Below are 13,869 nucleotides of genomic sequence, written 5' to 3'. Positions count from 1 at the left end.
AAATGCATACAGGTTTTATTTAAAATTTTAGTTGCATATAGGAGACTTCACAAGAGAATAAAGACCCAAAGAAGTGATGAGAAAAAAAGCATTTATACTTTTATCTTTTTTTAAAAAAAGCAATAAATTTGTGAAGAATTGAAAGGACAATGGTGTTGGGTAGGGAGAGTAAATTGCAGAGAAGTGACTAAAGAAGATGAGTGTTGGTTCAAAATAATATGTCAAAGCAGCATATTTAAGATGACATGCTCTGAACTCTTTTAGAAGCCTGACTACATTGATGGCCCCTTTCAAGGCCCCTTTCCTGGGTAATCTGTGGAGGCTGGTGTTAGGCTTATAGTGAACACAGCCCTACTGCCCTAGCCTTGACTGGCCACACAAGGGGGTATGGGGACTGAGGCCACTGAATGGCTGGGTTTCCCCCCTGGGCTGGGCCTCCTGGGGTATGCCCCTCAGCCTGCCCTTTTTTTTTTTTTTTAATATTTACTTGTTTATTTGTTTGGCTGTGTCGGGTCTTAGCTGTGGCATGCGGGATCTTTGTTGAGTCATGCAGACTCTCCAGTTGTGGCACAAACGCTCAGTAGTTGAAGTACATGGGCTTAGTTGCTCTGTGGCCTGTGGGATCTTAGTTCCCCACCCAGAGGTCAAACCCAGGGGAAAGTCAGCCACTGTTTCCACTGTTTCCCCATCTATCTGCCATGAAGTGATGGGACCGGATGCCATGATCTTAGTTTTCTGAATGCTGAGCTTTAAGCCAACTTTTTCACTCTCCTCTTTCACTTTCATCAAGAGGCTCTTTAGTTCCTCTTCACTTTCTGCCATAAGGGGGGAAACCCTGCTTTGCAAGGTGGATTCTTAACCACTGCACCACCAGGAACGTCCCTCTGCCAGCTATTATCTGGCTTCCTAGAGGCTTCTGCTGTCCAGCTAAATTGAGTACCTTCTGTGAGCTGAGCAAAGCCTCAAAAGTGGGTAGCAGTCTGCCTTGCCCAGCAGGGGCTAATTTAGAGACTCTCAGCCATTTGTCATGGACAGCCTTGTTCCAGTTCTGTCTGCAGGGCCCAGCCCTGCAGGGGGCCCGCACCACCCCTGCCTGTGTGGATGCTGCTTGTTTGACGTCAGCACCCCTGCCCTACAATCTTTCCTAGCCCCATAATTTCAGACTTACAGGACAGCTGCAAGAACAGTACAGCAAACCCCTGGATACTCTTCATCCTGACTCTTCTCTTTTTCATCCTGTCTTTAAATTTATCATATTTACCTTTAAATATATTATGGGTTTCCCCGGTGGCTCAGCGGTAAAGAATCCACCTCCCAAGCAGGAGACTCAGGTTCAATCCCTGGGCCAGGAAGATGCCCTGGAGAAGGAAATGGCAACCCACTCCAGTATTCTTGCCTGGAAAATCCCATGGACAGAGGAGCCTGGGGGGCTCCAGTCCATGAGGTTGCAAAAGAGTCAGACACAAATCAGTGACTAAACAACAACTTGTATTTCCTTAAAAAAAAAAAAAAAAGAATTCACTTACATAACTTTAACACCATGACACCATGATCAAAATCACTAAATTTAAAGAGATAAAATACCATTCTGCAATCTATAGCCCTTTCTTAGATTTCAGCTTACTGTCAAATCTTCACTTCCTATAGCCTGCAGGATCCCTATAACCTACCATGATCTCTTCTCCTTTTTTGTCATGAATGATAACAATACACATAATCATCATTGTTAAACATCTATATGACCAGAGCTTGGAATATAAGTCTTATCATTCCTAGCAATGTGCCTATGGGAAGGACATTTTTCCAGTTTTACAAATGAGAGAAAGAGACACACACACTCAGAGGGGTTAATGGTTTGTTCACTTCTGTGGTTTTGTGGTTTGTGGCTAGGATTGAATCCAAGTTGAATAACTTCTGGGGTGATGAAGTAGAAGGTGGATCTTACTTTTCATTAAGACAGATGAACGTGGGGAATTGGTAACCACATAGACCAAGAGAGGCTATCTAGGGTGATGGCGGCTGAGCAAGGCCAGAGAGGGGGGAGAGAGCTGTTAGAGCTGTATGAGAGAATTTGTTCCTCGTTTTGGTGTTGACACGTTCCTCTTACCAGCAATTTCCTTAACCTGAATCTCAGTTTGTATATCTGTAAGGTGGTAATAGTATCTTCCTGTTTGTGTGAAGATTAAATGAGGTCACATATGAAAAGCGCTTGGTGTAAGGGAAAGTTCAGGACGACTAATACTATGTTTCAAGTGAATACATTTAAATCTATTCCAACCAAACACTATCGGCCTGATTCCTCCTTTTGTTTGACGTCAGTGGCCAAAAGAAAAAAACGGACTCAGAATTTTCTTAGGAAATGGCTCTCACACGCCCCCTACAGGGCAACTGTGTCAGTGCAGTCAGGATGGGTTACACACGGTTCAGCGTCCTGTCTTTTTGAGACACTGGCCTGGCATCCGCCTCTCTATTCCTGAGGTTTGGTACCAAAATGTAGGGGATGGGAAAAAGCCCTTCTGCACACCCCTGAACTTGAAAATACCCAGGGTCGATGAGGAGGGTGCTGAGTGAAAAGGCAGGTGGTGGGAACTTCCTTTAGTCAGCAGAATAGTGCATTTGGCAATGTCTAAGACGTTTTTGGTTGCCAAATGGCCACTGGGGTACCACTTGCATCTAGTGGGGGAAAGGCCTGAAATGCTGCCTACAATGCATGGACTACCCGAACAACAAAGAATTATCCTTAAATCCAAAATATCAACAGTGACAAGACTGAGACACTCTGATTTACAGTCATGTTTTGAGGGATGCTGTTGGTTTTTCAAATATACCACCTCTTTCCCATCATTTCAGATCTGGCTGCTTCTAGCATGATGGTTGTGTAACCTTCCTGCCAATTTCCAAAGACCAAGGTCCTTTTAGCTATGTCTGTCCTGCAAGATGCTTTCTCATAACATACCATTTAACAAACAAGAAGATAAAAGATGTACTACCCTCAGAGATCTGCAGGATCATCGAAAAAGCGAGAAAGTTCCAGAAAAAAAATCTATTTCTGCTTTATTGACTATGCCAAAGCCTTTGACTGTGTGGATCACAATAAACTGTGGAAAATTCTTATAGAGATGGGAATACCAGAACACCTGATCTGCCTCCTGAGAAATCTGTATGCAGGTCAGGAAGCAACAGTTAGAACTGGACATGGAACAACAGACTGGTTCCAAATAGGAAAAGGAGTACATCAAGGCTGTATATTGTCACCCTACTTACTTAACTTATATGCAGAGTACATCATGAGAAAAGCTGGATTGGATGAAGCACAAGCTGGAATCAAGATTGCCAGGAGAAATATCAATAACCTCAGATATGCAGATGACACCACCCTTATGGCAGAAAGTGAAGAGGAACTAAAGAGCCTCTTGATGAAAGTGAAAGAGGAGAGTGAAAAAGTTGGCTTAAAGCTCAACATTCAGAAAACTAAGATCATGGCATCCGGTCCCATCACTTCATGGCAGATAGATGGGGAAACAGTGGAAACAGTGGCTGACTTTATTTTTCTAGGCTCCAAAATCACTGCAGATGGTGACTTCAGCCATGAAATTAAAAGATGCTTACTCTTTGGAAGGAAAGTTATGACCAACCTCGACAGCATATTAAAAAGCAGAGACATTACTTGCCTAACAAAGGTCTGTCTAGTCAAGGCTATGGTTTTTCCAGTGGTCATGTATGGATGTGAGAGTTGGACTATAAATAAAGCTGAGCGCCGAAGAATTGATGCTTTTGAACTGTGGTATTGGAGAAGACTCTTGAGAGTCCCTTGGACTGCAAGGAAATCCAACCAGTCCATCCTAAAGGAGATCAGTCCTGGGTGTTCATTGGAAGGACTGATGTTGAGGCTGAAACTCCAGTACTTTGGCCACCTGATGTGAAGAGCTGACCCATTGGAAAAGACCCTGATGCTGGGAAAGATTGAGGGCAGGAGGAGAATGGGACGACAGAGAATGAGATGGCTGGATGGCATCACCGACTCAACGGACATGGGTTTGGGTGGACTTCAGGAGTTGGTGATGGACAGGGAGGCCTGGCATGCTGCAGTTCATGGGGTCTCAGAGTTGGACACAACTGAGCGACTGAACTGAACTGAACCTCAGAGAACTGAGCCTCATTCACCCCTATCCACTGAAAAAGCATTATTCCAACATTTCAAACAAAATGAGGTTTTCCAAGTCATGGTATGCCAAGTGCTCCCTCAGTTTGGAGCTGAATTTCTGCTCCTTTGAAGTGAAATGGCTCTGCCACTCTGAGGTTAGCAGTTGGCTCCCAGATCAGTGGTTGGGCAGCTGATTTCACAGGTAGTTGGCAGGCCCAGGAGAACTGAGGCCTGCAGACTCGTGCTCAGGGGGTCCTGTGTCCAGAAATTTACTCTCACGCAGGCAGGATGCAGGTGTGGGAAGGGCAAGAGAGAGTTCAATTAACTGAAAATGAGATGCAAGCCTTCACCTCCAGGCAGGAGCCTCGAAAAGGTCCCTGCCTTTCACTCAAAAAGCAGATCTGATTTACCAAACACTTTTCTAGAAGGCAGTTCGCGCATAAATCAAAGTCCCTGGTGTAGGGTTTACAAAGTACTGGCGTGTGGGTGGGGCATGGGTGGGGCTCTGGGTCTAACTGCTCAGAGGAAGGACAGCCCCCGGGACATAGGTGTTCCTACAGTACTCAGAAGGACCGGGAAGAAGCAGGGGGCGCTGGGAGGACTCAGGACGGCTAGGGAAGGAGGGAGAAGGCCTCGGAGGGATAAGGACAGCGGGAGAAGGGTAAGGACTCCCAGTGAAACAGCGAGGTGGCCTACGAAATCCCCACAGCCCCTCACGCGCACGCGCAAAACCCTGCACCACCCCCCTCGTTCGTGTTTCCGGCTGCTTTTTCTGCATCCGGGGCACGAGAAGACTCCGTTGGGCCTCGGGCGGCAGCCCCTGACCGGAACCGGAAGTGGACCCCGAGCCAGGAGAAGGAAGCCGGTGGCCGACCCGTCAGCAGCCGGCGGCGGCCTCGAGGGGCGGCGCTGCGCTGCTCCCTGCGAACCGGTGCCGCGGCCAGGCGGGTGGCCGGCCCAAGGGCCCGGCGCCATGAAGCTGTACAGCCTAAGCGTCCTGTATAAAGGCGAGTCCAAGACGGTGCTGCTCAAGGCCGCATACGATGTGTCCTCCTTCAGCTTTTTTCAGAGATCCAGGTGAGCGGGCCCTCGACGGCGGCGCCCGGACGGGGAGGCCTGGGGTCCGGGTTGGAGACCGCCCGGGAATCGAGGCCCGGGGCTTGGCCTCCCGCATTGGAGCCGGTGGCCTTTTCCTCGGCCTGTAGCCCATTCTGGAATGTAGTCCGTAATCAGGGTTTTTCAAATTTTCTATGTTGTAAAAATGACTGGGGGGCTTTGAAAAAGTGCAGATTCCCCTAGGTTGACGCCCAGTTGAGTTCCAGCAATCTGTATCTTAAACCAGCAACTCCCACTCAGTGGTTCTGACCCAGGAAGCTCACGTGCCACATCTTAAGCGCCACGTTTGTATTATTTGGCTGGGCTTTCCAACAGTTCGGTATGAGAGTTCCTGGTACACTCTGTCATATTACGGAGGAAGTCACTGAGGCCCCAGGAGATGGATACCAAACCAGCCAGGACTCCAACCCAAATTGTATGCTCTTTACGGTTGGCCTCTAGTGGTACAAAAGGGTTCTACAGTGAAGATTTGGAAGGAAGCATGGAGGTTTTAGGGCTTACAAGCCTTTGAACATTTGCGAGGCACTGTAATGCAATCAAGTCCGTGTTAGAAGTACCACAGACACTTAACAGCCTGTTCGTGGGAGGGGTGACGGTGACTCAGGCACAAAGGGAGAAAGACCCTACAAAGTCTGTGGTCACCCAGTCTCCAGGTCTGGTGGCATCTGGATTCTGTTTGCATTACTTCATTGGGCTGTTTCGTTCTTGATGAGAGTGGCTTGCTGGCGGGATCTCAAACAATTTCTCCTGTTATTTTGTTGAAACTTTCTGCTGCTTTTTGGGTCCTTCTTGGTACTTAGCATTCTCTGTCATGACCTCTAGTCTCTGTTCTGTATTGCTGCTTTTCTGTGATGGAACTTTGGGTGCTAACTTGGTTAACTCTTGATTCTTTTCCTTTCTCTCTTTCCCCTACCCACATTTACTGATGATCCTCAGAGATTTCACTTTAGGACTTTAATCTCACTGGTTTTCGGTATCCAGACCAGTTTCAGATAATTAATACAACTGCAGTACTGTAGGGAAATCTCTACAAGTGTCTCTTAAAACAACACATAGTCCAGTTGAGCCCATTGTTTTTCTCATAAGTCCTCCTGTCTTCTGTCCTGCCCACCTCATGATTACCAGAATGCGAACCTCAGACCTTCAAAACGTTTTCCAGCTTTTCTGGCACTTGTATGCAGAATGTCACAATGAATGCAGTTCTTCCTTTGTCTAATTATAGTTCTACTCTAAGCTCCGTCTCTTTTTAGTTTTATTGCAAGGACTTCCTTATTTTAAGACTTACCTCTAAGGGATTTTTCTGATCCTATTCACTCTCTCAGGATAATAATAACAAGTAATACTATGCGCCAGACATCGTGCTAAATGCTTATTTAGTCATCACAGCACGTCTCAATATATAGACGCAGTAAGTCCCTTACCAGAGGTCACACTTCTCGTAAGTGGTGGAGCTGGGATCCCAGCCAGGGAAGTCCACTACAGACGTTGTGAGTCCTCACTCTGCTGCGTGGCTCTTGGTGTGATCTCAGGAGTATATGAATCTGCTGGAACCAACTGTGGATTCCACAAGTCAGGACCCTGCGCTGACAGCCCTTTATATGACGTTTCCAGTCAGAGGCTTCTTCTTAACTCTGGTTCCTCCAGCTGGACTGTTGTCACCTGTGACTCTTCCATGCTGGCCACATCTTTTTCTTGGGCCCATGAACCTCCTCCTCTCCCTCAGCCGTGGTACAAACCATTTTCCGTTTCCTTGTCTTGGCTGAGCCCTTGCCCTCAGTTCCGTCCAGAGTGTCCCGGGCCTGTACAATGGATTAGCCCCAGCCGACCTGAGGCTAGAGCCAGCATTCACTGAGGATGCCTGTCACATTGCAGGGTCCAGCGCGTGGCAGCTGCCATAACTGACTGTGCATCCGCTGAACAGTTTTGACCACTTAGGTGTCTCCATCACAGATTTTATTTCTTCCCGCTTCTTGGGAGTTAGTGGAGCCTTGAGAACAGGAGCTGGCCTCTGCTTCTCTGCTATGTCCCAAATCATACTCTGACCAAAATGTTAAATTAACTATAACCTGTAGAAGATTCCCCAGAAGTCTGGAAGTGGGTTATTTGGGTCTGCTCAGTAGCAAGCAAATGTGGTTTGAATGGTTGTGATGATGTGTAATTATCTGTATTCATGGACATCGACAGAGTGTTTATTAGTTCTTCCTAAGGTTTGGAGGGAAGGAATGAAACCAGGAAGCAATGTCTCCTTAGTGTATAAGCTCAGGGGTCACTTTGCATTGTATTGGGGACAAGGTGACAGGAACAGGTAATATGTGTTGTGTTTCTTAGCGTCCAGGAGTTCATGACCTTCACAAGTCAGCTGATTGTGGAGCGCTCAGCGAAAGGCAGCCGAGCTTCTGTGAAGGAACAAGGTAAGAGGGCCCACCACCTGGTAAGTGCGTGCTGGCCCAGCCACCCAACTCAGGTGGCCCAGAGCTCTGTCCACAGGAGGGCTGCCTTGCGACGGAGAGGGCTCCCAGGCCCACAATCCTCTGCTGGCTTCTCTCTTCCCTCCTCCTCCATTTCCTGTTATGCAAAATTCTATGCCCACTGATGGTATGTCGGTTGCTTGGTTAAATCACCCCCAAAAGCTTAGACTCGCTTACAGTTAGGGTCTGCCTCTCTTGGAGCAGTAAGCAGCTTTCCTGCTTTGTCCTCTTCTGCCTTTGGAGTTGTAAACATCTCAGAAAAGGACCTCCACCCAGCCTTGTTGAGGAAATACTGTATTCTGTGCTTCTTAGTGCTTTTGCCCAGGAACCTGGAGACCCCTTATTTTTCCTCATGACCTTAGTTTTTTCTTCTTCATGATTCAGGTTTCCTGTAAGAATTTTTATGCATTTATTTTAGGGGCACTTGGTTTGCTATGATATCTCTGAATCCTTTCCAAATGACAAAAAATCATTTCAAGGATTGTGACTGTTTTGCAGAAGCCCTATACAGGCTGTACCTTTTGATAATTCGATGACATCAGCACAGTCGTACTTGAGACCCCAGCCAGCAGTGGCTCATTTTTTTCTGGATGGGCTTTATCTCTTCCTCCCTCTCCTGCCCCATCCCCACCAAGGCTCACCACAGAGTGGAGCAGGCTAGGTTACTGTAGTGAGGAAGCCTAGGGCCCTGACAGGTGATTTTCTCAAGCCAGGAAATCTTTTACTGAGTTTTTTGTGTATATATGAAAATGGAAGCCACTTAGCTTGTCCAGAGTTCCATCAGCTTGGGAGCAGAGCAGAGCACCTCTGAGGGTTGCAGCTTCCAAGACACAGGGGAGCCTGACCTCGAGCTCAGGGTAGGACTCAGACGAGCCCCTGGGGCCGTTTCCTGGGGTATTTCTGCGCCACTATGGTCCTTGGACCCTGGCTTTGCGCACTGGGCCTTGGGACTTTCACTCACCCTGAAGCACATGTTGGTCCACACTGCCAGCAGAGCCCCCACACGTGCTACCCTATGTGCAGGACTTCACCATAAACCCAGAGGACAGAAGCCCAGCACTGTATCAGTCCAGCGGCTTTGGGGGGTGAGAAAGTCTAAAGCCCTCATGCCATCCTCTTGTCTCCTTAGAATATCTGTGCCATGTCTACGTGAGAAATGACAGTCTTGCAGGAGTGGTCATTGCTGACAGTGAATACCCATCCCGGGTGGCTTTTACCTTGCTAGAGAAGGTGAGTTTGCAGCTTGGCTGGACTGTACTTGGGCAGTCAGGCATGGACTGGGGCCAGGAGTGACGTAAGGGATGAAATAGTGTGTCCAAAATCAGCCTGCTTTCAGCCTCCTCACTCTAAACCAAGAGACAGTCTGGGAGCCTTCTCATTCCTGTCTGTCTCATCCTGCCCTACCCGCGTCCCCCACTGATTTCTGCTTCTCATCCTACTAGTGTCCCTGGGGCCACCTTGGCTCTCCTTGTAAGCCACAGAGTGCCAGCATCTCCCCTTCCTGGTGGGGCCCTCAGGTCAGCTCTGGCTGTGCTTTCGCCCCCACTCACTCCTCTTGCCAGCTCTGCTCCTGCTTCCGCCCTGAAAGTCGTGACTTTCAGTTCCTTCTGAGCCACACTAGGCTGCATGTTCTGCCCCATGACCCACCTCCCTTCTTCCCCTCCTCCCCTCTTCAGGCCATCCCTGCACACACCAGGCTCCTCCCCACCTGCTGCGCTTCTGCTCAAGGAGTCCCCCTGCTGGCCCATCCTGCAGTTACAGCTGCTCCTTTCCCCAGTGTGAGGCTGGTGCCTCCTCATTCTTCGATGTGTTTCTTTGTGGTGCGGATGATAAACTCCTCAAAGACCCTGACCCCACATCCCCTAAAACACTTGTGCGTAAAAGCGCATGAAGTCTGGTGGCTGCTTAAATTCAAAGGATCTAATTACCTTTTTGAAGAATTGTTTTGAAAAATTAAAGCTCCAATATCCTTTTTCCTGGAAATTCACAACCTGAGAAAAGTGGAAATCTGTAATTTGAATTTCTAATAATTTATCATTCCCAGATGAGGTTCATATCAGGCTGGGCATACTTGGATTTTAATTCCAAGAATACTGAGGAAGAAGAAACTTAGACCTAGATTTTCTCCCTTGCCATTAGCCATCCTCCTCTGCCTTCCTCTGTGGGTCCTGGGGTCCTGAGAGCCTCTTTCGGATGAGCACTGAGATGGGGGTGTTGTTGAGCTCCTCTGTCTTGCAGGTGCTAGACGAATTCTCCAAGCAGGTCGACAGGATAGACTGGCCAACTGGATCCCCTGATACCATCAGGTACTCAGGCCTGGACAGTCAACTCAGTAGATACCAGGTAAGGTGCAAAGGCTGTGAAACAGAAAAGCCAATGGCCCTGATGGTTGTGACTCTGGGTGATGTGGAAGTTGATGTTCTCCTGAAGATCGCAGGAACCTGCATTAAGACCTGAGCTCCAAGGCAGGCTTTTGCTTTTCCAGCATGTGTTTAAGCAGCCTGTGGTTTTTAACTTCCAAAAGTATATCCAGCTTGCTTGGTTTTGAGCCCTGTTTCCAGGCAGCCACTCCAGTCCTGACATTTTTATTTTTGCTTCTTCCCTAGAACCCCCGAGAAGCTGACCCCATGACTAAAGTGCAGGCTGAACTGGATGAGACCAAGATCATCCTGGTAAGTAAGTAAATTAGGGGACCAAGTCCAGAAACAGGCAAAAAGATTTGCCAGCAGTCAAGCCCATGCAGCTGATGCTTGTTTTAATCATAGTCAAAGCACTTCTGAAAGTGGTGGTGGCCCACCTGTCCCTGTGCATCAGAGGCTTGAAAGCCAGACTCACTCAGACAACCACTCTGTGGTTCTGCCTCCATGGTGCCTGCCTTGGCCTGACCCACAGCCCAGCAGATTCCTTCTTTTCCGAGTGTGGGTTTCAGTGCACACTGAGGCTCTCTGACTAAATACAGGTCCCGAGTTGTCAGAAACAGGCCTGATTGAGAAGAGCGGGAACCCTGCATTTTACCTGAAACCTAGTTTGCAATTGCTGTTTTCTGCTTTTGTTTTTAAACTCTGAGCTACCTTTGGCTTTGGAATGAAAATTAAGAGATGACAGTCTTCAGGCACCTGTCTGTCTTCTGTAACGTTTCTCCAGGTTTCCTAACCAAGCCCTGTCTCTGCCTTCTGCTGCCTCAGAGCCTCAGTCTGTGAGCAAGCACACAGAGGCAGGGGACACGCCCACTGTCTTTCCTTGTCTGTCCACAGAGCAGATGGGTCCAGGTTACCCAGCCCATTCCGGCTACAGTGATAAAACCTGGATTACTGGTCATGCTGCCTTTTATCCATCCCATTCATGTCTTGATCCAGTTAACTTTTTATGGTGGAAATCTGAGTTGCCCAGCCGTGTGTAGAGATAAAGAATGTTTTTGCTCATTTCTCATTCTGTGCCATTTAATATGTCCAAACCTAGGGTAATGCCAATTGCCTCTGAGGGCCTTGCAGTTTAAGCAGTGTCCATCTGGGGTGGGAGCAAGTCAGCCACTTCCTGATGGCCCTGGTGGCGGGGCTAGGGGCTCTTGTGAGGACGTCCATCCCTCATGTGTTTGGAAAGGGTCTGTCTGCACTAAGTGCAGAGGCGCTCTCACAGAGCTGATAGTCGTGAGATTTGGACACAGTTCCGCTGGGGGAAGCATGACACAGCTGTGCAGTAGGAATGTGTGTGTGTAAACACAGGCACAGGGGACCTCTCCTGGAGTGTGGCTATCTAAGCCTGTGCTTTGGAGGATTTGGTGCAGTGCTTTAAGTCCAGTTAGAACCTTCTAGATCCTCCAGGAAGGTCATTAGGCCCTGTGTCCTCCACAGGCCTGGGTCACTGTGTCTTGATGCTCACATGTGGGGGAGGAGCCCAAAGGAAGCACTTTGCTGTGACTGAGCTTTGTGAGGGACTGGCGTCTGCTCACCTTGTGAACAGAGCAAGGCATTCTTTTGTATCTTTCCTCTTGTCCAGCACAACACCATGGAGTCTTTATTAGAACGAGGTGAGAAGCTCGATGACCTGGTATCGAAATCCGAAGTGCTGGGAATACAGTCTAAAGCCTTCTATAAAACGGTGAGTGTGTCCTGGCCGCTCCTGGGCACCCTGTCAGTCAGCTCTCCCTGCCTCTGGGCTGCTTCCCCCCCTCCCCCAACCTCCCCAAAGTGAGGATGGGTCCTCCTCACCCCTGCTGTCTGAGGGGTGCCACCTTCCCAGAGAGGTTCCAACGTTTCTGATTTGTTAACTTGGACTGAAGTGTTGCACCGTTTGGACAGTAGGGGTGCTGCATTTGCTTGGTCAACCCACACGCGTTTGCTGTCATGATGATGTCCCTTGGAGGGAGACGCCTTTGGGGTTAGGAGGTATCTGAACAGGAGGTGAAGGAGGAGGTAACAGAGGCCCCATGAACCAAGTGGGTACCTCTCTGCTCTCTGAAGATATCCTTAGTGAGAAATACCCCCATGGGGTCAGATAACTTTACGGGGAGTCAAGGCTGGAGCGAAGGAAGAGACGTTCTTATTCTTTATACTTGGCTAAACAACAGGAAGTTTCCTTCCTTATCGATAGCATTAATGGAAGGTGGACAGAATAATCTTGGGAGTGTGAACTACTTCTGGATGGCTTCCCTCCACTTCTCTCTGCTTGGTGATTCCAGAGCCCCTACTAAGGCCAGCTGGTCCCCTCAGAGCTCCCAGTTCTACGTGTGCTGAGGTCTACCTCTTCAGCTCTGTTTTCTCTCTCTCAAGGCCCGGAAACAAAATTCGTGCTGTGCAATCATGTGACGGCTGCCAGCAGAGGCCCCTGCGCTGGAACGTCACCATCATTCACATCAGAACCACGGCCCCCCAGGAAGCAGAGCCACCTTGTAACAACCCAAGTGGGACAGACTCAACTTTGGCTTTGGAGCTCCTGGGAGAAACCGAAGGGTGGATGGGGACCTGGGGGTGGGGAACGTTCAAATTCACATGTCTAGTTATTTTTGAAAAGATACTGAGGCCCCTAAATGTGTATTTGGGGGCCAAATGGAACCATAAAACTCAGTGACTCCATAGATGCTACAGGGTTCATTTCTAATCCCCTGGGAAGGATGTGGGCCCCCAACTTGTGCAAGGCCCATGGGGGGTTCAGAGCCAGCTCTTTGTGGATCTTCACATGTTTGGGTTTTGTCTGTATACTAATTATTAACACTACAAGGAGCAGGGTGCCCTGACTCCAGGACTGGGGAGGGACAGCCACTGTGGGGCTGCAGTGGGCATGGGGGCGGGGTGGGGGGCTCAGGCCAGTGCTTCTGTGTTAGGAGGAGACAGCTACTGGACTTCATAAATTCTGAGACCTGGTTTGCATTCCTGCTGAGATTGACTTTGACTTTCTGCGGTACCCATCCAGCAAGCAAGTTCCGTAAAGAACGCTAGAAGTAGGGGAGGGGGCGCTTGCCCTGACTTGCAGTTTGGCTTTGAACATCTGGATCAGAGCACGTATGCTGCAGTCTCGTGAATAGTTGTCATTTGCCTCTCTGGTGACAAGAAAGACTGTTCTGACAATCACCTGGGACTTATGTCTTAGCAAGTGACCTTCACTGTGGCCACCATTTCTAGGCACCAAGAGAAGATGCCAGCCAGCCTGGGGGCTCCCAACATCCACTTGTGGTCTGAGCTGTCCACACTCCAGCCCAGCCCCCAGCAGAAGCACTGCTGAGCACCCCGGCCCTGCCCCCAGCAGCATGAGGCCTATGGCTCTGAGGCCCTGCCCTAAAAGCAGGTGCAGGGAGCAAGCCAGGCAGTAGCCCAGGAGGTTCCAGCTCTTCTCAGCCTTGCTGGTCCTGTGGGCCCTGCTGCCGTGTTGTAAACCGCCTCCTAGTGCCCTGCTGCGCTTGCTAAGGACACAGGCTCAGGACACACCCTTGAGAACCAGTCTCCGTGGACGCCCCTGTTGGAGCGGTATCAGTGTGGTCTCATCCTCCGGTGTCCTTCCCTGAGCCCTCTGTTCTTGCCCTGCCGAGGAGGTCCACTGCCCTGACAGGAAGTGCCTGTGGCCTTGAATTCCCTGGCATGGGCCAGAAGTGGGATCTGCGTGGCCTCTGAGGACCCACCCTAAGAAGTTTACCTGCCAGCTGCTCGT

General features: G+C 49.2%; 1 protein-coding gene across 1 annotated transcript; it reads left to right on the top strand.

Moving 5' to 3' along the window:
* The first annotated feature begins 4,999 nt into the window (after positions 1 to 4,999).
* YKT6 (YKT6 v-SNARE homolog) lies at positions 5,000 to 12,800 on the top strand. The gene is made up of 7 exons (NM_001035047.1): positions 5,000 to 5,221; positions 7,589 to 7,671; positions 8,858 to 8,958; positions 9,967 to 10,071; positions 10,335 to 10,400; positions 11,725 to 11,826; positions 12,498 to 12,800. Exons 1-7 carry the CDS (start codon positions 5,118 to 5,120, stop codon positions 12,531 to 12,533), a joined length of 597 nt encoding a protein of 198 aa, NP_001030219.1. The 5' UTR covers positions 5,000 to 5,117; the 3' UTR covers positions 12,534 to 12,800.
* Positions 12,801 to 13,869: the final 1,069 nt, after the last annotated feature.

The sequence above is a fragment of the Bos taurus genome, chromosome 4 (assembly GCF_002263795.3).
Source record: "Bos taurus isolate L1 Dominette 01449 registration number 42190680 breed Hereford chromosome 4, ARS-UCD2.0, whole genome shotgun sequence".
Taxonomy (NCBI): domain Eukaryota; kingdom Metazoa; phylum Chordata; class Mammalia; order Artiodactyla; family Bovidae; genus Bos; species Bos taurus.
Note: the sequence above shows the minus strand (reverse complement) of the source record. Positions and strands in the feature narration are given on the sequence as shown.

What these genes read in the sequence shown, in the direction of transcription:
- YKT6 (NM_001035047.1), top strand. Translation starts at nt 5,118, where the DNA reads ATGAAGCTGTACAGCCTAAGCGTCCTGTATAAAGGCGAGTCCAAGACG. An exon ending in AGCTTTTTTCAGAGATCCAG is followed by an intron (nt 5,222 to 7,588) that starts GTGAGCGGGCCC and finishes TGTGTTTCTTAG; the next exon opens with CGTCCAGGAGTTCATGACCT. An exon ending in AGCTTCTGTGAAGGAACAAG is followed by an intron (nt 7,672 to 8,857) that starts GTAAGAGGGCCC and finishes TTGTCTCCTTAG; the next exon opens with AATATCTGTGCCATGTCTAC.